A 24,198-nucleotide genomic window follows, 5' to 3' on the forward strand; every position below is an offset into this window, starting at 1 on the left:
AATAGTGGTTATAGTTTATTGCTCGAGGAACACTAATGTTTATGTTTAAATAAAATTGATTAGAATAATGTGAAAACATAGCTATTTTCTGTATTTAGAATGTTAAATCTGTTACAGGAAGTTATTTACAATTATTAAATAGTAATTTTGTTGACTAAATAATTTCCTTTTTATTTTATATTTTATGCGCATCCTCATAACACAAACTTGATCAATCAAGTAATTCGATATTTCTCCAAAATTTAAAGAAGCCGGACAAGAGGTAATCACCTAACTGTATGAAGAAGGGTTAGTTTGGTCGCAGACCTGAACAAACTTCTACCTTCTAACAAAAACGTGAAGGTCCGATTTCCATTTGCTCAGAATCGCTTTGACTGGATCACAGACAAGCAGATCTTAGTGACGACTCTGCATATGTTAGACGTCCCAAAAGGATAAGACTATTTGTGAAACAAGGTGGTGAGTCAATTACAGTACTAAGTTCAATTAAGAAAATGAAGTCAAACGTAAATTTAATTTTATGATGTTTAAAAGATCAAAGCATCGATGTTTTGCATTGACATCTCAATCTCTAAACATAGTATTTCCCATGTGGTATGGCCAACCAAGTTCTCAGTTTGTTTATAATGTTTCTCAACAATAACAAAATAACATATTGTTCGCTGCAGTAAATAGAAATCTAGTGTTTATTACACACAAAATTTAACATTTGAAATTTCATAACTAAATCCAGTTAAGTAGACTTTGTAACGAATTTATATGCCTAACCCTAAAATAGGTAATAGTTATGTTTACTAGTGTATTCGTGCAAGACCAATACACGACTATTGAAATGCCGAAATTGGTAATTATGTATATTGCTTTTGGCATACATCAAAATGTCAATATGCATTTCTTCTGTTATTCGTCAGTAGTTTTAGTTAAATATTATGGTTACTTTGTTATTCAAAAATTTACATTAATAAGCTTATTTAAATATTAGTTGTTGGTATACAACAACATTCTATTATACCATTAAAAATTAAATTTAAAAATAAATTATAGCAAATCAAAATGCAAAACTGTAATACAGAACTTATTTTTTACTTTTATAACTTTAATTATATCTGTTAACTAGTCTATTCGTAAAACTGACTTATTTTTAAATTCTTGCTACTTGGTTTTTAAAAATTATCTTATATTAATTACCTAAAATTTCTAAGAAACTTACGTTTAATACATTTGCTACTTCCATTTAAAAATTAATTACTATAAAATTAACAAACTAATTAATTATTATATTTAACTAATGTTATTCGATTATAAATTTCCAATCTCAAGAACATAAATATGCGTCGTTATTAAACAAAAACATTGTTTTCAAAAATATCAAATTAAATACTAATTAAAAAACAATAATGAATTTGCAAATATAAACAAATATTATTTTTGCGTATTCACCTTCAATGACATTAGATAAAACGTGTAGTGAGTAATCACTAGTATGATTTTTATAATTCGTTCCCGTGAAACTTCAACAATCTTGATATACATCGTAACAATGGAATTGTTTATATTGTTTTTATATTTATTCTTTATGCAGGTAACAATCCAAATTTATTCTTAGTAACATTAACAAAGAAGCTTTTGTTTGTCTCTGGCAGACTTTTTTTTTGGTGCACTACTGAATAAAAAATCTTTTAGAAAATGGACAACAATTCCTGTTTCAAACGAGTATGGAAGTTTTATTATCACAGTGGCATGTTTGAAAGTCAAGGTTTATTGTCATCATTATAAATAATATTGTTTCTGAAAAAGCCAAAACGATTTTTCACATCTTCAAGGAAAAACAAATTATACAAAAAATACTATAAACATAATTAGAAAATCAAATAAACAATAATTTCAATTTGAACTTGTCCCTAAGCAATTTCTTTTTGTAATACCTGTTATTATTTATATTAATATCAAGAATTTTATTATACAGTGTGAAATAACAGACAGTAAACACGCAAAACTAATAATTCCATAAAGTAATTGATAAGATAGAATTTAGAAATAAAAAGTTAAAAAATCAATACATTTATTTCTTAAAAAAATTATTGACTTTGTATAATGGTGCTAAATTGCTCTATTATATCTTTATAATATATTTCCAATCAATAACAAATTAAATACTTTTTTCATATAAAAGATAGGAAGTGAAGTTGTAAAACAGGAAGCGTCAATTTCAAAGGATGAAAAATGCAAAACTGGTTCTCGGTTAATTGATTCATGTAGAAAATATTTTCCACGTGTAACCAGTACATATTGCCTTGAAACTGGCCAATTATTTTTAATTCGCCCAATTAAAATTTGCCTAACTTAATGCGCTTTCCTTTTTGCAAACATATCTTCGTTTACTTTTTATTTCGTAATAGTATTCATTTCAATCAGTATATAAAATGTAATATAAGAATAAATACGTTTGTGTTTATTTTTTATTTTATTGTATGCATACAGGTATATTATTACTTATTACTCAGAAGTGTTATCCAAGTATGAAAAAATTGTTAATGATAACAATAATATATCAAATTGCAGCCTTTAAACTAAATTATTATGTTACATTTAGAATTACATTTGGAATGTTATGCTAAATAAAAGAAAAACATATCTCTGATTTAACATTCATTTACAATTTTTCCTTCTAAATCTTCTTGGCCCTTACAATTTTGGCGGATGCGCTAGCTCGATAAAACATATCTTTTATAATTTTGTTATAAATTATAATTTTTAAGTTGAAAAGTGAGAGTTTATTGGACACGAATTACCCCGTCGATTTTTATATGTCCAAGGGCATATCACAATCAAATATCAATTAAATGTACAAAAACATCATTTGTTACTCGAAAAAACCAGTCTTTAATTTATGCAATGGACCCAATCAGTAAGAAAGGTGCCCATGTTGAAGTGTATGGTAATGTCGTAATGTTCGAGATGATTCAAAGCAATTTATTCTTTTAAATTGAAATTTAATATAATATGCTGTTAAGGTTTATAAAATTAGAATATTAAAAAATGCATGTTAAAAATGAATAAAGACAATATTATAATTTTATTTAATTTTAATCAGTTGTAAAAATCGTGTTATTATTTTATTGAATTACGTATTTGTATAAACATTTTTAAAATTGAAGGGAATCTTATTTGAACCTTTTTAATTGTACAAGATTATCAATAACAGAATTCTATTGATAGAATAGAAAAAACAAAAAATTTAATTTTTATTATATTGAGTTTTTTTAAAACTTCATTTTAACAATCATTTCAGGATTCACAGAGAAAATTTTCAAATTATGATAGGCAACCCATATTACACCACGGGGCCTGTTATGTCAATTTTGAGGTTATAAATCTAGAACTAAACACAAGCCATGGCTGGACTAGCGTGTAAACTTCGTAGTGTTTTAAGTAAATTATCGGAAGTTAACACAAATTTAAAGGTATATAAATAAGGGTATATTAAGCTATTTTATAATACATTGATTAATAATTAATTTTTAGATCGTTCGACATGGATCCTATTATAGTTCACCGTTCTTGGAAGACGTAGGGAAAATATCTACTAAATACGAAACTAGTCGAGATCCTGAAGAATGGAAGTGTGTGGAAAATATTTTGCCCCCACTCACTATTCCACAACCAGTAAAGAAAGAATATTATTCTGGTTGGAAACCGCAAGCTGAGAATCTACAAGACAGGCCTTACTATATTAGGCGAACGAAAAACCACATGATACCTGTGTATTTACTTTTAGCACAAAACAACATTCGAAGACATACAGTAATTAAACATATTCAGGGCGATATTTGGTTATTCGAGAAAGAACTTACTGATTTCTTGAAAACTCTAACAATAAAGCCTATTAGAATACAAGTAAATGAATTTGTTGGTAATATTAAAATTAATGGAGATTTTGTAAATGCCATCAAGTACTTCTTAGAACAAAAAGGTTACTAAATATTGTATAGTGTTATTAGTTAATAAAAAATTGTTACAATCTATTTATTTAATTCTAAACCTAAGCAGAAATGCACATATTATAGTTTAACATTAGTACACTAATATGAAATGATAAAGCATTAATCGTGTATAATTTAACATATTTTGTCCTTTATCTAAATATTTTGTAGTTGATTAATAATAAAATTTTTGTGCAAATGTTTACCCTAATTCATTCTTTTAATTTTCTATGTACGGAAAATTAAAATTCAAAACGGCAGACTGAGTATTCATTATAATTAAAAAAGAGTATAATATTATGTCTATGGTTAAGAAACGCATTTTGGAGTAGTTCGTTTATATCACCAGTAGTTCGCGCAAATTGTCAAAAATCTATATTCGTTTTTCAATATTCTCGTGAAAAACCTTATCTAAATCATTTGTTTACATAAACAAATTTATTGTTGTTACCTTTGTTTGTAGACATTTTAATAGATTATGCAAAATATATTTATCATTTCTGACTATGTATCAATCAGCTGATCAGTGTTTATTTTGTTTGTTGGTAAACTAATGAATATTTGTTTTTATCATGGAGGCTGTAAGAATTAAAGTGAAAACAAAGGTATGTAAAATAGTTTTTAAAATATAACTATATAGTAATTAACCGTTATTCAGAAAAAGAAAACCAAAGAGACTTCTGAAACTAGTCAAGGTGAATCCACTTCAAGTAGTAGTGTACTTGAAACTGAATCCTCAACTTTGGAAATATCAAGTAACAAAAACATTGAGGCCAGCAACTATGATGATGACATTATTATTGTTAATGAATCTACATGTCCTATGGTTGAGAATGTATACAGTAGTGCTGAGGAGGTGTTTGATAAAGAACAGTCTGAAGTACAAATCAGTGAAGGTGACTTAAATGCAAGTTGTGACAATGCAGTTGCTACAGGTAATTTTAGTTAAATTATATAAAAAATAATCGTAAAAATAGAAAATGTGTTTGTGTAAATAAGCATTTTAAATATTTGCTGACTGGCAAGATATAAAAGAGTCGCAATTCAGTCGTTAATAACGTTACTTATCCGATTTAAAAATTGTATATGCATAATATGTTCTTTTCATTCTCAGCAAACCACTTTTTTAATATTGCTAAAACCGTCCTTTATATGAACGTATTTTTTATTTAGTTTTTAAAATAATATCATATTTTATAAGTAACTGAAAGATGATAAATATTTTTATCAGACTATTTTGGTCTAATAGAATTTCTAAACATATCAAAATTGTAAATTATAAATTATTCAACTAAAAGTTACACCAAATCATTATTTAAATTGCTGAAGTATTAAAAATTTACTTACTTATCAATAACACACTAATAGCATTCAAATTTAGCCATCTCTAATCTTTAAAACTGTTTTTATAATCATTGTAATGTATTAGAATTAATTTATATAATTATAAATTTTTTATGTTATTATTGACTATTAATGACTGTATAAGTTTATATTTACGTTGAATGTATGAATCATATTTTATCAAAACAATGACTATTATACAGTCAAAACAATACATACGACTATCGTGTTACATAAAAAACTAATCATGTATCAAAACAATTTCCTATTCATGTATTACAACTTCGAGTTTAGTAAATGTTTATTACATTTTCCCTAAGTACTAGATAATAATATCAGTTTGTGTTATTGCAGAGGTTACTGAAACAGCATCAATTTCTGCTCCAAATTTCGAACATTTACTAGAACAAAACCGCGAAATTATGAGTCAAATTCAGTTAGACGATTTGAAAGAAGCTCCCGAATTAACTGCTAAACCTAAAACTGCCAAACCAACGATCAAACCATACACCGAACAACAATTGGCCGCCCTTTATACTAATTCCGAATTAGAAACTGCCGAAACATTCGTTTCGCAATTTGTCGAAGCCGAACTTAAGGGCATCGCGATTAAACAGCACACGTTATACGATCTGTTGATGAATTATTTACATGTAAGGGAAAAAATTACCGGCAACAATTTAGAACTGGAGCAATTCAGAAAGGAGTATAGGGACCTTCAGAGCGAACTGTGGAGCGTTTATAGGGCGGAGGTGAGCGGTAGAGCTGCATGCCAGGATGGTACCGTCGTCATTGCCACCCACAGCTACAATAAAAGCATCTTCCACAGGGCCGTGTTTCAAACTGTTGTCAGATTGTTGGGGAATATCCAGAAATTGACGTATGAAAATCACGTTTTGTACTCCTATTCAGCTGAGGATTACAAAATGCAGGCAAGTGATTAATATAAAAAAGGTCTTATCTTAATAAAAAATCAAAATTAAATGAATTTGGTATTAAAAATGTGTAGCCAAAAGCTAAAAGAAAAAGTAGTTTTATTTTAAATAATCTAATACTGTTCTTATTTCACTATTTAATAAAAATATTTTTTTAATCAAATTATTGGATAAAATTTCTTATTATGTAAGGAATGTATACTAATTTTTCACTAAATCTTTATTGAGTTATATTTAACAAATGAAGACTGTGAAGAGCTTATTAGAGATACAAAATTACAAAAAGTTGTATCAATATGAATGTATTATTTGCTTTTGTTATCAAGTGTTTTGGTGACAATATACAATCTCGTGTTAGCACCATTTTAAACGTACGATACTTGCACTGTAGATTAAAATATCAACAAAACCGCTGTATCCGTTATTGGACTTGATAAAGTTAAATTAAAATTAAAATCTTTCGATATAATTCCTGGAAACAGAAAAAGTACAAAAATATATATCATAAAGTATCTCTACAAAATAAAAAAGATTGATGTATTCTAAAAATTTTATTTTTTCAATAATGTGTTAGGAATATAATTCATTGAATAAAGTAAAAATCTAATCTCATTTCAGATTGAATTGTACGTCCAGGGAATAATAACAAAATGCATTAGTCTGACACAATTAGATAAAAACGCCAGAGTTTTTCTATCCATGCAGCCAGAACCTCCCCATCTTAGAGAATGTTTTAGTGACCTACGTTTATGTATTTCCGTACTTTTTGCTTTTCAAAGGAAGCTAATCCGCGACAAAGGATTTGTTAAAGAAACCAGAGTGTGGCTAGGACGATTGATAGCAGTATTGTTACGGGTCGCCAATTACCAAGACCACTTGTTTATTATTAATCACATTTTGCGGTAAATAAAATGTACTGTAACTTGATTTTAATAATAAAAATGATATTTTAAGATGTCCATCCGGAGTGGGCAATTGGGCTGCCGGTTTTGTACAGGTTCCATTGGACGTAGCATCTGTGGATAATTCCCCGTTTGCAAATTACCAAATAAATCATCTAATGACTATACTTTCCATAATATTAATGCCGGTAAAAGAAAGGGAGAAGTTTTTGGAAGACGTAAGTGACTATTTGTTTCTACCAAATTCAATGCTACTTTTTTTCTTGTAATAGATTGCACAGGTATCTGAAAACGCCTCGGATGCGTTATGGGTTATGGTGGATTCGGACGGTGAAGAAGATGAGGAATCTTCCGGGACATCACTAAGAGAAAACGATTTGGTATCTCTTGTCAATCAGTTGCCGCTTGATGGTTTGTTCAGAACGTTACTGCTCGTCCAACAGAAAAATTATAAGGTATCAAGTAATAAGAACAAATTTTCCTTAAATATTTCTCATTTCATTTCGTTTTAGGATGTTTATGATTCGTCTCTACTCTCAGAACATCATATTCTACGATTCTTATCGTTCTCCACAAATTTGCTTCGCATCTTCCACAAGGGATTGCAAACTTACCACCAGACTAGATACAACCAGTTCTCTAAACGATTGAGCCGGTTTATTCGACACGTAACTCAGTATGCTACCGACCAATGGGAACTGTTTAAGACGGTGCAAGATAACGCTGATCAAGCCATGATTGAAAAGCTGCAAGTGGAGTATGATGCGTTCTTCTTAAGAGCCATTTATTACCTGTATTCTTCTCAAAAGTTAGGCGCTTGGCAATTTCTTGCGGTTGTCCCATATCATATTGTAACAATAAAAACACTGTGGAAAATATACTATTTTCTTCACAGCGCTGACTCTTATGCACAGGACATTTTAAACCCGTTGGACGATAACGACTACAGCAAATTGTTGTGGGATCCCGAGCTTAGGTCGCAGTTTGAAGAAAAAGTTAACACTCTTGAAGACGCAGAGGTTTATTATCTACTCAATACTTTCGCCAATATGGCTCTTTGTAGGTCTGAGGAAGACATGGAGTTTATACACGCCTCTGCCATGGATTTATTACAGGTAACTTGCCACAAATGTGAACATACTTTCTCTTATTATTTATCTTGATTATAATTACAGCTTTGAATAAGTCTTTTGTATATTTTGAACTTATGACACACTTCAAATTTTCCAATTCGATTGTTGTCATGGAGTTGTAAATTTATTAAGAATCAGGTTCAAGTTAAATAATTAATTACAGCAAAAGGATATTTTGTTCTTGATTTTATGGAAAAATAAACGAAACTTGAAAATATTTATGTGTAATATAAAATAAAATGTTAATAATGTTGTTAAATATTATTTTTCAATTTACAGATCGGTTTCATAAAAGAATCTACACAAGATAGCTGTTCCAAATCTTCTAGAATCTTACTGACCCATATTACTTCCAAACATCCCCACTTATTAACTAACATATTAAAAAAAGTAAAAGAAAATATGGATACAATCCAAGATTTGGCCTTACAACTGTATGAGGAACTGCCTCTATCAATTTGGAACGTCCAAGAAGTCGATTTTAAGTTGCTAGCAAATTTACTTTTGAACTATCCGATTACATCCAACGAAAGCAAGTTGGCCAGAATGGTCTTGTCACGTCTGAACTGGGATAAAATATCTTACGAAATGCACCGGGACGTCGCAATATTGGTGGTGCAGGCGGCCGACCAAGAGCCAGGTTACTTGCAATGGGCTTGGCAGACGGTTCTGAGGCTCAAATTGCACATTAGCGACAAGCAGTTCACCGAATTTGGCAGAGTGCAAGAGGTTGAGCGGTACGACATTCTGATGAAAGGTAACTCAAATCTATTCCCCGCATTATTTATATTTTTATAATCAATTTTTAGGTATTCGTGAACATAAACCGTTGGCTAGTTTCGTGGCCATTCTTATGACATCGTGGGGCCACGCCGTACCTCTAGTGTGTACACACGGTCTCTCTCAAATATTATTTTTGCAAACTCAACAGAAACACGAAGCTGTTTTGTTTGCTCTTTACGTGATCATGCCTTTATTTATAGACAGTCAAGAATGCATAATAAATTGCGACAAGTTCCAGCAGATACTTGTAAATACTTTGAATGCCGACAGGGGATACATATCAATGGCTAAAAGCTTTATTGCCGAGCAAAAGACTGTGCTACAGCAGTTTGGTAATATGATAGAAACACAAATAGTAAATTATCCGTTTTATGATCAGGACAGTCCAAGGTTATTCGTTAGGTTGTGGATGAATTCGTTAGTTTCAATTCCAAATTGGAACAAAGATTTTGGTGTTATGTATTTGTTAGATGTAATTGTCAGAACTGCTTTCTTTCACAAGGACGCCCTTGAAGTGGCAAGTAATATCTTAAAGGACCTAATTCAGGTTTGTTTTAGTTTCATTTGCTGTAACTTTTATAAACTGAATATATTTTAGTGTGCCACACCCCAGGAACAAACTGGAACAATCAGTTCTTTATTTAAATGGGTGTCGAACGCAAATAACAACGGTAGTTTAATAAGCAGCTCCCTTTCAACTTATACATATTTGGCTTATATTATGATTGAAATCGAACATGTTGAACGAGAATTAAAAACAGGTCTTTGGAAGGAACTTTTAATGCAATTGCATAGACAAAAAGGAAAAATTAATGTTGATCAAGCCATTAAGGTAAATGAAATTGTTCTTAAAATATAAATATAAAATTTCAACGTTGTAGAAAGCGGCCAGTAATCAAAAAACTACTGCGTTTTCTTCTGCCTCTTTATGTATTTATAGATGGGCTCAACAAGCCATGGATTCACCTTTAGATCATCCGTTGTTGGCCCTATTGTGGCAGAAGTTTTTTACATTATATTTGGAAAGATTGCCTGGTTCTAGGTAATTCAGTTGTGAATTGAAGATTCTAGTAAACAAGTTAATATTTTCATTATAGTGTCATAGATACAGGATGTGTCGGTGAGAAGTTTTTTGATGGTTTGGTAAATTTTGCCTATTTTAAAAGAATTAAGAAACGACTTCAGGAAACTGTTGAATTCTACCAAGGCCTTGTTGACATGAAAGATGAAGATAATGATCAACTGGAGAAAAAGGAATTCTTTAACTGCTTATTAAAGTATTGCAGTACTTACTTTGTTATATTTTTGTTAATTGAACCTTTCTAGAGTGTTTAAAGCATTTTTACTTTGGCTTGAAGAACCGAGGCTGCATGAATCCAATATCATGTTAAGTAATTTGCCACCAACATATGAACCAGTTCTATTAGGACACATTATACAGGGAATCAATGTAAATAGAAAATGATTCAAGCATTAGGTAATGTACTACTATTTTTTCTTCTAGATTCCCTGGTATGAATATTTAGACTATGAGAAGCTAAAGATTGAACAACAACAATCAATACGTATATGGAGAGTTTGCAATTTTAGAGAGAAAACTAATGTTAATCAACCTCTACCTATGCCTGGAAAAACTATTGAAAGTCCAGATCCTGTACAAAGAATATTGAGAAGGCTTGCGTCATATGATCCACCTCAACCACCACCTAGTATATGTAATACTGCTCCCATTATTGCGCCTTTAAATTTCTCAAGTAAAGAAGATTTGTTTAAATCCTTGGAGATATCTTTCAAAACATTAATCCAATTCTCCCAGTAAGAGTAATTAACAACACATTTTCCATATAACAAATTCACAAATTTTTAGCAATCACATTATGAAGATATCAGAACACAAAGCTTTGGATTGTTCATATCAAGAACTGATCCCTCAACTGTACAGATCCGTTTTGAATAAGGTGAAGAAAAAAGTGCCTTGTAAGGGTAGGAATCAAACAGTTCATTGTTCTGGAGCTGCTCTTATAACTCTCGAAATGGAGGAAGCGAGAGTTAATGAGAGGATACAACATCAAATCGAAACAAATCGCAACGCTTACGAGTCCTTACTGGCTAAAAATCTACAAGTTCCCGCTATGCCTTTGTGTTCTTCGTCTATTACCGTTCAACAAGCTATAACGTAAGAAAATCATTACCATTTTATATTTATTATAGTCAAAATTGGTTTTAGTATGTTACAACAACAGCTTCGTTACAATCCTGCGACCGCAGAATTGGGAGTTGAGCTGTTTTATTACATTTTATCTTTGTTGTGCGAAGAAACATTAAATTATCCACCTACTAAGACATTATTTACAACATGTTTAGAGCGTCTAGGACAAGTATGACTTCCATTTTTTATTAAATAATATTATTTCAACTTCTATATTTTAGTCTCACATATGTAATTTTGAACATGAAATGCCCAGACTTTTGGATAAAATATTAAAAGAACCAAATTTTGGAGGTTACTTGGCTCCACATTTTTCACCAAGTAAAGTGGGAACAAATACTTTATTGTCAATGTATTCAACAATTTCAAAAGAAATCGGACAAAAGTACGACGTGGCTTTTGCCCTTTTATCTAAGTTTGACATAGAAGGTTGGTTAACCACGCGAGAACCGAAACTGGCTCAACGTTCCCAGTTCATTCAATCAGTAACGAAATCTCTCTCAGCCATGGGTTTCGATCCCCCGATCCCAGCCCTCATGTTACATGGTCTCTATCGGAAGCATTTGCTGACCATCTTCGAATTTCAGTTCCCCGAACATTACGGGGAAGTAATTGTACAGGTTCTTAAGGCTTCGAATGCTACGACTGATTCGTCGCTGATTTCTGTTAATGTTTGGCTGGATCTACTTAATTCGCTGGCACGACCGGTGCATTTGAACGTGAAGACGACTTTGAGAGATCAGTTGAGACAGTATGCGCAGTACCAGAAAATGCTTCATCACCAGGAGCTTTTGGAAACTGCCGAACTGTTGGCTAAGCAGTTTACAGCAGAACGATTACAATATGGATTGTATGGATTATATCCTAAGTGTAGGAATTACATGGATGTTTTCGTGTTGTACATGGGTGAGAGAAATGAAACGAACAAATTAAGAATAGGTCTTAAAAATATCTTTTTGAAGGTATGACAGGTCACGGTTTAGTTATTAGCACATTGAATGTACATCAAGGCAAACTGGACGACCAGCTATGTGAAGTAATATGGCCATACCTTCGAGAAATGTTTGCACCATGGCTGGTTCCGTACTCGATGCAAAATCAGAAGGAACACATGGCATCTTGGATTCAACAACTAGCTGATGATAGAACGGTACTTTTGCCCTGGATACCGGCAGATGGAAATTTCGCACAAAAAGTTCGTACATTTAATTTTTAATATTTTTTTTTATGATGTGTTATGTCATTATAGGTGGTTCACGTGTTTTATGAATGCATCCAGTTCATAATTGTGACTCTGCCAGGTAATTGATAAATAAGTTCTACCGTATTTTAACATATCCTAATATTTTTTAGCTTGCAATAACATATTAAGGTTTATATGGCAATGGTATGCTACCTGCTTTGCCCATACTGCCGTAAAAGATCACATTCTACTCCCCATTCATCAGACTTTTATGGGCCTTCAATGGCAAAAATTCTGGCCCACTATGACGGATTTAGATTATATGTTAAAGGTTGTCTCTATCCAACATTCTTAATATCATTTTAATAATTTCTTTTACAGATTGTCGATCAATATCTACCAGAATGTCACTCATTCCTCGGTCACATATTCATGGCTATACCGTGGCCGAATTGGTTGAACAATTTCACAAACTCTTCGCCTCAGATTAAAGGTCGGGTGTACCAATGTTTTATGAATTTGCTGGTAAAATTGTGTAACGAACCTAATGTCAGAAACAGGTACGCCGACAAAGCAAAGTCTCTTTTAGTCCAAGCAGAAAATTTTGATTGGAGTAATTTGGAACCGCCAGTCTTTCAACATGTTATGGACTGGTATGTTATGAGCTGTGATTCATCTGTGATATTTAAAACTGACCCATTAAATTTAGATCACCGCGTTTTACAGTAAGTTTTATTGGTTGAAATTACTTATCGATTATACCATAACTGACGTGTTGGTTTCAGTTTCCTGAAGACGGTATCTGGTTGTACTAAATCTGTTATACCTTCTAACAATGACATAATGCTGAAGAGACTGATTTATTTAAGGACATTCATTAAACTTCTCTCAGTCTATTCAAGCAAATTTAAATCAAATTTACCTTCAAGAGAAGTTGAAATCAGCAACGTGATTCTTCGACAGTTAAACGACATTGAAGTAGTTGTTCAAAATCAAGACGAAATGACTATTATTATTGGAGAATTGTTATTTATTTTAAATATAACAAATTTAAGTAACATTAGCAACAAAGCTTTTACCCAATGGATAAAGAACAAATCTGGAGAGTCGTATATTATTACGTCAATTTTAAAAACCATTGGAGTATCTGTGAGTGAATTAGACGTACTTGCTGATATTTTGGAAACGACACTGAACAGCTACTTTCAAAATTCCGGTAAGTTATACGTAATTGAAGAAATAATAGATTAATTTTTTATTTAGTTTCAGAACCTACATGGAATTACATTAGAGATAATTTAAATATATTGGCCTCCAAACAAACACAATTAGAAAACATTCTAATACAAAACGGATGCATACTTTCATTAAATGCTATACTGCTACAACATGCAAAAAAATCTTCTGATACTGAAACGCTATTGAATTGCATTTTAAATTGGATGACAAATATAAAAATCAGGTAAATATGACTTGATCTTTTAAGTGAGGAACACTTGTACAAATAGTTCAGTCTCTGTGAGTCGTATAAAACAAAATATACCCAATCATAGACTTGTTTTTAAATTTTCTCTAAACAATAGCCAATATTTATTATATTTGCAGTAAAACCACATTTCCAACTTATTCAGTTGAGTTATTCTTATTCTAATGTTCTGAACCGCTGTAACGTTACATAACTTGTGAGATCTGAATTTTAAAGGCCTCCTTCTTTATGAAGGCGTCTATTCTATTGCACAAATACTTTTCATTTGTTCATTAAACAAAATAGCTTTGTTAATAAACTTGATAATAAGGGCGAGGATTAGTCATAATTGACGTTGACGTTTTGTGAAAATAATGTCGGACGAACCACCTCCCGAAGCTGAACAGCCAGAGGAAGCTCCGGCCGCGGCGGCCGCGGAGTCTCCGGCTTCAGCTCCCGAACCTGAGAAACCTTCTGAAAAACCACCCGAAGAGCCGGCCGAACCTCCACCCGAAAGTGCACCGGAAAAAGCAGAGGAGAGCCCGCCAGACAAATCATTAGAAAAATCGATAGAAAAATCAGAAGAGAAATCCATTGAAAAATCCACCGAAAAGTCCCTAGATAAATCCATTGAAAAATCCGCTGTAAAATCCATCGCCAGCATCAAATCTTTTGAAAAATCGAAGACCATTTTGTCGTCGAAAACAAAACTCGATGAGAAATCGGAATCGCGAAGAGCGATATCCGATCAGGACATTCATAAACTGCGCGAGGGTGAGTCGCTGGTTATGGGTAGAGGTGCAAGTCGAAGCCAATTGATGTTTGAAAAAAGCGGAACCCAAGTTCACAAAATGAGCAGTAAACAGAAAGCGGTATTGGGTAGTGTTATTTCAATTAGACGGGACAGCCAGGCGGAAGACATGACAAAAAAGGCAGTCAGATTTATGAACACCTACGAACTCGAATCCAAAACTCCTTTTAACTCGGAAATGGTTTATAAAATACTTAAGGATACTGTAGATCGATTGGCGGCCGATTTTGAGTATGCGCCTGATATTTGTGCGGAGCAGGCGAAAGTTGCATCTAAACTTATTAGAACTCAAGTTAAAGAACTTGCGTTCGACAGATACAAAATAATCAACCTGGTATCTATTGGAGAAAAACATTCCCAAGATTTTATGATCACAACAAGGTTTCTGTGGGATGCCCAAAGGGATAAATTTGCTATGTATACCACCGAAAATACTTCAATGTATATCATTGCAATCTGCTACGGATTGTATTATGAATGAGCACATTCAGGGAATTTAAACTTTTTTATATTTAAATTAAAACAAGTATATTTCTCTACAGTCATTATACCACAATATACTTATTATTAATAAGAACTTTTGTCGCATTTACCTTAATGACCAATATTTTAGTGAAGAAACTGAGCCGAAAATCCCACTTATTTGGTGTGGAGTTATCAATTTGTCTTTGGAACACTGTGAAAAAGATGAACCATCTACAGCTGCAATTCTAAACAAATTTTCTCAAATTTTACTTGAAATGGCTGATGCCAAAGGTAATTCAAGTTGGAAGAGAGGACTTTTAAGTGCCATTGGAATTAACAAACAGGGCATATCTATTAAGTAAGTAATAATTAAAACATTCTACGATCATTACATATTAATATATTTTATTTTTAGTTTCAGATTTTTATGCAGAGCCTTAGCTGGATATATTTTAGCCCAGTTACCCGATATGAAAGGTGAACCTAGGGTTGTTAGATTTGTACCAAATGCTCCGTATAAGGTGGGGCAGCCAGGTGGAAATACAGAATGTGTCAAATTGCTTTTATCTTTAGACTTTGGGCAATCACAAGGGCAAATTAAAGAATGTGCTGAATTGGCTTTACGACAGGTAAAAGCCATAAATGTTGCTTTAATATTCATCTACAAAATACTATGATGCTTTTTGTTGTTTCAGATACAAGACTCCAGCAATTCCCTTCATAATGCCAAAAAATTTCTGTTCCTGTTGGTGAAGCAATTTTATTTGAAATCTTATCTTAGAGATATAAATTAGCTATATTGATTATCTATTATATATGTTTGTTATTGTATTTTTTTATTGAAATATGATTTGTGAAATAATAAACTTATATTACATATGAAAACTTTTATTTTTTTTATTTTATCGCTAGGTCCCTATTTCTAATTATTTAAATATTTATATAATTGCTTTCTAATCAATTTTTTGATTCCATTAAATGTGATCAATAACATTTATATTATTAGCTTCACAATATTTACTAAACACAGTGCAATGACATGACAGGCACTTGTTAGGGGTTCATCTTACATCACACTAATACTAAACATATGGGCAAGTAGTTTGCAGATGTTTTACTATAGTAATTAATCATTCTGTACCAAATTGACTGCTTTATCTAGGCATAGAAATTATAAAACAACTATTTGACTTCTACTATATATTCTTAAAATAAGAATTGACAAAAATTTGTTTACATTTGTATTTTATTGTTTTTATTTTTAAATATTCATATTAATAAGAAAGTAAACAACAACAAAGAATATTAATATGAATTTAGTGGTAAGTACGTAATAATTTATTAATAATGAATATCATAACAACAATACTAAAATATATTTATTAAAATTGTATTTAGTCTTTAGTAACAGTGCAATATGTACATATTTTCTTCAAATATTTATTTTTGCAATAAAATTCATAATTCGAATAATATTTATTTGTATTTTAAAACGAATATTGTAAATGTCGAGTGAATTAATAGTAGTAATAGTCAAAGATATTTACAAAATTTAATATAGAATCATAAAAAATGACCTGCAAAGTATCATAATCAGCTGGCGGGCCACATGTTTCACTGATTGTTTCAAGAAACAACCCCACAAAGACATTTGGCACATTTCCAAACAGATGTGGAACATATTGTGTGACCGCTGCAACAACGAACATCAAACAACTTTTAATTGCAACATATAAATCCTAAATTCAGTTCTCTAATGAGCTGACGGAATCACAAAGCTTCTTAAAGCGGCACCACTCTCTCGGCATAGATAGAGCCCATTTGTTCATTGTCTTTGTCGATTTCAACACACAATTTATCTGTGTGTATATTAATTAAGATAGCGTCGAACTGTGACCCTATAGAAAACGTTTCGTCGGCCGATAAGTTCAGTTTGTATCTGCACGCAGAGTGGCATTGGGGACGATGAAGTGCGTGGTCTTTACCCTTTGGGTGGTGTATACTTTTATTAAGTTTAGCGGGGCACTACCCCCTAATTTGCTTTATGACATTGATGTATCTGGTGAGGTGGTGCACACGTTACAATCTGGAAGCGACGTTTCCAGTCAGGAAGTAGTTTTGAATGTTCCAATTGTATTTTTTGGAATACCCTTTGATACTTTATATGTAAGTTGTAATTTTATTTTAGCAAGAGAACCAATTTCTTTCGTCAAAATACAATAATTATAATTAATTGTTCCGCGTTAGCGTGCGGAATTCCCCTATCACTTGGTGCGTCATCTTTTGGATAAGTACTTAATTAAATGCAATAATTTTCCTTTACATGCCCACAGTGTGAAAATTATTTCTCTGTTTTGATTAATTGTTATATTTATTTTTAATTATAATGGTTATTTAGTAAATATTTTTATTATACTTAGAAATCTCTCTTTGTCACCACCAATTTCATTTAAAATTTAATATTTGCGATATTTTTATAAAAATGTAATAAAATAATATAAAATATTTTATTTAATTTGCACATGAATGCAATACAACACTGGCACCAGTTTGTTTTTAAATGTAATTAGTTATCTTAAAAATACAGTTAATTGTTGATGATGTTTCATAAAATATTGAATCCTCAATAGGTGTTCAATATTAAATTAATTTAATTTTCATATTTCATATAGCAATTTAAAGATGTTATGTTTTCAATATTTTACATCGTTCATAAAAATTTTGTCACTGACATTTATTATTTATTAACTTAATTTAATTTTATCTATATATTTATCAATATTGAAAAAAAGACTTTTGTAATATTTTTCTTTAGGTCGAAATGGGTCAGCTATTTAAAGATTAATATGGATCTGGAATACAACATAATACACAGTTTATGTAATAATATTTTAACTTTATCAGAGAAAAATTAATTAATAGCACAATAGATTATATATTAATATAAATAGAAACACAATGACTATTATAGAAAATAAAAACTAGAACATCGATCTAATGTCCGTGTTTACGCAGAAACCATTATAGTTAATTGAAATATTCCTGAAATTGATTAATTTCTTCGTTTATTTAATGTTCATAACAATCACCATTTAATTTAATGCTCAGATAAAATTAGTATTAGGAGGGACATTAACCTTATTTTTCATGAATCACTTATAAATAATATGCGATGACCTTTATACGTGACTCGTAAATCCATATTCCTTATAATAAACACTTGGGATACTAGTTAAAACTGAATTAATGTTAAATTTGTATTATTTCCTTAATATGTTTTATTCTCAAATCTTCCAACCTTATATTATTATTTATTTTTGAGCCACTTGGACAATTTGTCTATCCTCTTGAAGTTCACAAACCACTGGTATTCTAAATTAAACTTGAGTGGATTTAATCTTAACTAAAATATTTTAGTAGTTGTGTATGTTATATATAATATAAAAATAAGTCTAATTAATTATTTATCCTAACCAATTTAAAATAAACTAAACCCATAAATTTATATAGCATATAACAATAATAATAATTTTAGTACTTAGGTTGTAGTGTAATAATAATTTGTAATTCTTTCTGATTTAAATTAAATTTGAATAAAATATTTTTTATTAAAATTGCTTAAATTTCAGGTAAATTCAAACGGTTTAATTTCGTTTCAAACGGACATCCAGCAATTTATCAACATAGCTTTCCCGTTAGATTATCCCATAATTGCTCCATTTTACACCCACATCGATACAACTAAAGGTGGAGGCTATGTCAAGTTCTATCAAACGGATAAACCTGGTCTTTTATCCAGAGCTACTAACATGGTTCAGGACTCGTTTTCAAATGCTAAAGATTTTCAAGCAACAAGTTTATTCGTTGTCACATGGTATAGGGTTGGTTATTATAAGGAAGGTAAGGTGTAATGTATAATTATAATCATTTATTCGGAAGTAAATATTGAATTTTGATTAACTGGAATACATAAACTTGTGTTTATTTACGAGGTTATTGAACCTCAGTGCCATATTTTCTTACAAAGTTGTAGTAAACATAGATTAACAGCTAGAAATTTAAAACAAGTTTATTGCGCTGCATCGTAACGTTTGTTGTGCAGTATTTATAATACACCACACAATAAAATGGCGAATGCGCCAGGATTGTGTCTGCATAAGAGAATGAAATGATTTAAGTATAAATTTTTCAGGGGAGGACAAATTAAATACTTTCCAAATAGCAATTTCTTCAGATAGTCAACAGTCTTTCGTTGAATTTTTATATCCTGAAAACGGATTGAACTGGATTCAAGGAACTGCCGACGAATCCGGTCTTCCGGATGCAAGAGCACAGGCTGGAATCATTTCTCCGGATGCCAAACTGTTCACATTGCCGGGATCCGGAACTGAGCAGGTCCAGAATTTGGAACGGTAATTTATACATTTTATTTCGGAACTCGTGTAATGAAACAGTATCTTATAGTTGGACCAATATGGGACTTCCAGGTCAATTCATTTTCAAAGTGGACCAAAGTGAAATTCAGGAGCCAGATCAATACAATGAAGGTACCCAACAACAAATTCATAATTAGAAATATTTAAAAAACATATTTTTATAGAATCGAAAAGTACCACTCCTCATTCGTGTTCTGAAGCTGGTACTTATTGCCACATTCAAGCGACTTGCAAAGACTACGAAGAAGGATTTTGCTGTCAGTGCAAAGACAAATATTATGGAAATGGAAGGAACTGTATTAGGAAAGGTTGTCCCCCAAAATAATAAATTTTGTAAATATTATAAATAGATTAATTTCAGATTTACCTTTAAGAGTTAATGGAAAAGTTAATGGGCATATTAACGGCGAGAGACTTGATAATTTGGATTTGCAATCATATATTGTTATGACAGATGGAAGAGCTTACACAGCTATCTCAAAAATTCCAGAAGGAATTGGAAGTGACATACAATCATTACAAATTTTAGGAGGAGTGATTGGGTTAGTTTTTTAATTTCCAATAAGTTTGTATCGATATTATGTCAAAATATATTTCCAGATACATCTTCGCTAAACCATTAAGAACAGCAGTTAACGGTTATCAGTTAACAGGTGGAGTGTTTAACCACTCAGCAACCATTACTTTTTTGAATACCAGTCAAGTAATAAAAATAAAACAGAAGTTTACTGGATTAGACGTTTTCGATCAATTGCGTTTGGAGACTGACATTCGTGGTGAAATTCCTAACTTACCAAATGACGTCAAAGTTTCCATTGACGAGTACCAGGAGGAATATTCTTTGACTAATTCAGGTGTTTTACAAATGAGTTCGACAAGAAACTTTAAATATACCAACGCTTTGAACAATGAGGAAATTGTATATGTATACACTGTCGAACAATCAATTACATTCGATTATTGTAAGTTTGAAAACACAAGTGTGGGTGAGGTTTGGAAGCTGAAAGTAGGAAAGAACTTCATCAGTTACGAATCAACTGAACAAATTATAAGATTTGGACTCAGTAATAAAATCGTACCATTTGGAGGTGAGTACTAATCACATAAACTGTCCAGAATAATCATCAATAATTTTAAGATGCGGACCCTTGCGAGGAGGGCCGTTCGAAATGTGGGCCAAATAGCTCTTGTGTGGTGGAAAACGATAGCTACAGATGCATATGCAATCCGGGTTATCAAGAATTTGTTAGAGATGGTGGAGTACTTTGTGCCGATGTAAATGAATGTCTTTCCGGATTGCACGATTGCGACTACAACGCACAATGCATCAACACAATCGGAAGCTTTACTTGCACCTGTAATCCAGGATTTGAAGGCAACGGACAGTTCTGCGAGAACGCCAGGAGTTGCAGTGGTGTTCAATGTCCAGAGAATTCGGAGTGTGTGGAGTCTAATGAGGTTGCACAGTGCAGGTGTCAGGAGGGTTTCACTGGGGACGGTCAACATTGCACTGCCATTGTGAGTCAGAGTTGTCATATTAATAATAACTGTTCTCCAAATGGTGAGTTAACTTTTTCAAAAAATCTTAAATTCTTTGATAACAAATTGTTTGTAGGTTATTGCACAATAAATCCTAATACAAACAACTATTATTGTGTATGTCTGCCTAACTTTGAAGGCAATGGATACGATTGTAGACCAAAACCTGTGACTACTACAGAAGTGAATTATGAAGTTAATACATCATACGAGCATAAAGAAATACAAAGATGTTTAATGGGAGTTTGTTGGTGTCCACAAGGTTACACTCAAGAACTGGGAACCAAATATTGTATATTAAGTAATGGAGAGCAAGAAACAACAACAACAATTCCCGAAAATATTGGTAAATTGTTAAATAATTAATTAATCAATATTTATAAAATTAAAGTGAATATTGCAATATCAAATATATTATTGAAATTACAAATTAGTATTATAATTTATTGAAGGAGTTTTTCATCACTTGTTGTTTTAGACAGTGACTTGCCTGAATTACAATGTTTCAATGAAACTCTTTGTTTCTGTCCAAAAGGTTATGAAGTAAAATTTGGATCGTGTAGAAATAAACAAGACACTGTCTTAACAACTAAAGGCTTATCAGGTTCAAAAAGTAAATATATAATTTCAATATTAATTTAAATTTGATGCTTTTGCAATACAATAATGCAAAAATACGTTTTCATAATAAATATATGTCATTAAAGAAAACTATTTTACATGTAATAATAGTATAATATTATACAACTTCGCTTTTTAAGTACACTTTACTCGAAATATTTATTTATTAATATATAAATATATTTAATAGAATCATGTGAGGGAACGTGTCATAAAGATGCCCAATGCATATTAGATGAAGTAAATCAAAGACGTGTTTGCGAGTGTAATCCTGGATACGAAGGAGACGGTTACCATTGCGAAGTTGAACGAATTTCCTGCAACATAATTGATAACTGCGACCCTCATGCCACATGTGTGTACAGTGAAGAAGATGGAAGAGCTGCTTGCATTTGTAATGAAGGATATATTGGTGACGGAATAACTTGCTACAGTGCAGGTACCTATTGTGAAGTTACTAAAAAATTGAATTTCTTTCTTTTATCAATATTTCAGGTGGTCGTTGTGGAGGTGTAGAGTGTACATCGACAGAAGAGTGTAAAGTTAATTCCGAATTACAAATTTACGAATGTGTGTGTAGAGAGAATCACATCAGAGATTCGCAGCATCAATGTGTGCCGTCTGAAGCCACATGTGGTGGCGGAAAATGCGTTGAAAATGCCGAATGTGTGTTCGACGATCATATTAACACTATGTTCTGCGCTTGCAAACTAGGTTACATAGGAGATGGTAATTAATATATTAAAAATATATATTTCACAACTAACTTGTTAATTGTTACTAGGTATAAGAGAGTGCAAACCTAAACCTATCGGCTGTGATGTTGCCAATAACTGTGGCGAAAACGCTGTATGTGAGTACGATCATGAAACAACAGTTTATACATGCAGATGTAAAGATGGATATTTGGGAGATGGTTTCTTATGTTACAAAGAAAAAACATGTCAAATAGATCCATCTATGTGTGACCCTCATGCCTCCTGTATACCTGACATATACCGGTAAAATTTCTTATTCTATCCGCATTAAATTTGATATCAAAACATTTTAATATTTTAGATTTGTATGCAAATGTAATAGTGGTTATTTGGGAAATGGTACGGTGTGCAGACCTATTCCGAGCTTTTCTGGAAACTTCCTTTTACTTAACTATGGTATTGCTACTTTGAAATTGGGAACCGAACCGTTACACAAACCTCAAGGAAGACCAATACAAATTCAACCTAATCAAATTAGTGTTGGATTAGACATAGATTGTCTTGAAGGAAGAGTTTACTGGACCGATTTATCAAATAGAGCCATCCGCAGTTCCACATTTGATGGAAGTGGCAAACAAGACTTTATCAATACTGGTTAGAAATTAAACTTAACTAATTTTAAAATAATATTAATAGTTCATTCTTTCTTTTAACTAATAACATCTACATATTACTAAATAGTCAAATGTTGCAGCCCTTGGTTCTCCAGAAGGTTTGGCAATAGACTGGGTGTCAAGAAATATTTATTGGACTGACTCAACAAATGACACAATTGAAGTGGCAAATCTTGACACTAAACGTAGGAGAACATTGTTTGACACTGATCTAATTAATCCTAGAGGAATAGCAGTTCATCCACAAAGAGGGTAAAGTTTTAACAAAAGTTAAATGTATTTAGATATAAGACGCACCTATGTTTATAGAAAGATTTTTTGGTCAGACTGGAACAGACAAAGACCAAAAATTGAATGGGCAAACGCTGATGGAACTGGACGTGAAACTTTCTTACAAGGATTTGATGTTTCCCTGCCAAATTCTCTAACGATAGACTACGACAATGATAATTTGTGTTATGCCGATGCTGGTACAAAGAAAATTGAATGTGTAAACATTGATACCAGGAGGAAGTACACAATTGCTGTAAATTGTACTTATCCCTTTGGAATTGCAACAACAGACAAATATTACTTCTGGTCAGATTGGATATCGTAAGTATTCAAGATACATGAAAAGTTTTTATTTGAACAACTTGTATTTTTAGTAAAAAGGTCGAACGTGTAGATAAACACAGCTTACAACGTGTGCCACCAATCGAAGTACAACGATTTGGCAGTGGTAAACTGTATGGTTTGGTGGCAGTGCCAAAAAAATGTCCACAGTTGACTAATGTGTGTGAGTACTACAAAGACCAATGTCCGCCTGAACATATCTGTCTACCAAATGGTTCAGGCAGTAGGAGCTGTGTCTGCTCATACAGATCAGACAAGTTGGATGAACATCCTACTTGTAATCTTTAACATATCGTATTAAAATATATATTTCTACTAATTTAGATTTTGTACGTTTTGTAATAAAGTAATATTTTTAGCGTGTGTTAACTTATCTATTAGAAATGGTTTTATTTATTAGTT

The 24,198-nt window shown here is 31.8% G+C and overlaps 4 protein-coding genes across 4 annotated transcripts; all 4 read left to right on the forward strand.

Moving 5' to 3' along the window:
• The first annotated feature begins 3,309 nt into the window (after nucleotides 1-3,309).
• On the forward strand, nucleotides 3,310-4,021 carry LOC109595038 (probable 39S ribosomal protein L49, mitochondrial). Its single transcript, XM_020010313.2, has 2 exons — nucleotides 3,310-3,464; nucleotides 3,526-4,021. The coding sequence occupies exons 1-2, from the start codon at nucleotides 3,396-3,398 to the stop codon at nucleotides 3,979-3,981; spliced, it is 525 nt and encodes a 174-aa protein (XP_019865872.1). The 5' UTR covers nucleotides 3,310-3,395; the 3' UTR covers nucleotides 3,982-4,021.
• A 386-nt stretch (nucleotides 4,022-4,407) lies between these two features.
• On the forward strand, nucleotides 4,408-16,099 carry LOC109595042 (ectopic P granules protein 5 homolog). Its single transcript, XM_049969546.1, has 26 exons — nucleotides 4,408-4,588; nucleotides 4,642-4,918; nucleotides 5,682-6,259; nucleotides 6,881-7,164; nucleotides 7,217-7,382; nucleotides 7,437-7,619; nucleotides 7,677-8,279; nucleotides 8,577-9,054; nucleotides 9,107-9,627; nucleotides 9,679-9,912; nucleotides 9,962-10,122; nucleotides 10,178-10,357; nucleotides 10,407-10,530; nucleotides 10,585-10,895; nucleotides 10,948-11,256; nucleotides 11,308-11,458; nucleotides 11,511-12,195; nucleotides 12,252-12,484; nucleotides 12,539-12,590; nucleotides 12,643-12,803; nucleotides 12,854-13,197; nucleotides 13,258-13,688; nucleotides 13,736-13,934; nucleotides 15,362-15,571; nucleotides 15,629-15,842; nucleotides 15,909-16,099. The coding sequence occupies exons 1-26, from the start codon at nucleotides 4,556-4,558 to the stop codon at nucleotides 16,005-16,007; spliced, it is 7,221 nt and encodes a 2,406-aa protein (XP_049825503.1). The 5' UTR covers nucleotides 4,408-4,555; the 3' UTR covers nucleotides 16,008-16,099.
• Nucleotides 13,941-15,325, forward strand: LOC109595041 (dynein light chain Tctex-type protein 2). Its single transcript, XM_020010317.2, has one exon. The coding sequence runs from the start codon at nucleotides 14,312-14,314 to the stop codon at nucleotides 15,227-15,229; it is 918 nt and encodes a 305-aa protein (XP_019865876.2). The 5' UTR covers nucleotides 13,941-14,311; the 3' UTR covers nucleotides 15,230-15,325.
• Nucleotides 16,100-17,151: 1,052 nt separating the features above from the next.
• Nucleotides 17,152-24,169, forward strand: LOC109595051 (nidogen). The gene is made up of 16 exons (XM_020010327.2): nucleotides 17,152-17,379; nucleotides 18,843-19,113; nucleotides 19,406-19,625; nucleotides 19,678-19,760; nucleotides 19,814-19,957; nucleotides 20,011-20,191; nucleotides 20,250-20,737; nucleotides 20,788-21,210; nucleotides 21,265-21,534; nucleotides 22,000-22,248; nucleotides 22,305-22,538; nucleotides 22,594-22,810; nucleotides 22,869-23,161; nucleotides 23,262-23,433; nucleotides 23,491-23,775; nucleotides 23,829-24,169. Exons 1-16 carry the CDS (start codon nucleotides 17,179-17,181, stop codon nucleotides 24,082-24,084), a joined length of 3,987 nt encoding a protein of 1,328 aa, XP_019865886.2. The 5' UTR covers nucleotides 17,152-17,178; the 3' UTR covers nucleotides 24,085-24,169.
• The last annotated feature ends 29 nt before the right edge of the window (nucleotides 24,170-24,198 follow it).

The sequence above is a fragment of the Aethina tumida genome, chromosome 7, assembly GCF_024364675.1.
Source record: "Aethina tumida isolate Nest 87 chromosome 7, icAetTumi1.1, whole genome shotgun sequence".
NCBI classification, from domain to species: Eukaryota; Metazoa; Arthropoda; class Insecta; order Coleoptera; family Nitidulidae; genus Aethina; species Aethina tumida.

Excerpts from the sequence above, each read along its gene's own strand:
- LOC109595038 (XM_020010313.2), top strand. The coding sequence starts at position 3,396 with ATGGCTGGACTAGCGTGTAAACTTCGTAGTGTTTTAAGTAAATTATCG. Across the intron at positions 3,465-3,525 it reads AAGTTAACACAAATTTAAAG|ATCGTTCGACATGGATCCTA; the intron begins GTATATAAATAA and ends ATTAATTTTTAG.
- LOC109595042 (XM_049969546.1), top strand. The coding sequence starts at position 4,556 with ATGGAGGCTGTAAGAATTAAAGTGAAAACAAAG. Across the intron at positions 6,260-6,880 it reads CTGAGGATTACAAAATGCAG|ATTGAATTGTACGTCCAGGG; the intron begins GCAAGTGATTAA and ends ATCTCATTTCAG. Across the intron at positions 15,572-15,628 it reads AAACAGGGCATATCTATTAA|TTTCAGATTTTTATGCAGAG; the intron begins GTAAGTAATAAT and ends TTTTATTTTTAG.
- LOC109595041 (XM_020010317.2), top strand. The coding sequence starts at position 14,312 with ATGTCGGACGAACCACCTCCCGAAGCTGAACAGCCAGAGGAAGCTCCG.
- LOC109595051 (XM_020010327.2), top strand. The coding sequence starts at position 17,179 with ATGAAGTGCGTGGTCTTTACCCTTTGGGTGGTGTATACTTTTATTAAG. Across the intron at positions 17,380-18,842 it reads TACCCTTTGATACTTTATAT|GTAAATTCAAACGGTTTAAT; the intron begins GTAAGTTGTAAT and ends CTTAAATTTCAG. Across the intron at positions 19,761-19,813 it reads GCCAGATCAATACAATGAAG|AATCGAAAAGTACCACTCCT; the intron begins GTACCCAACAAC and ends ATATTTTTATAG.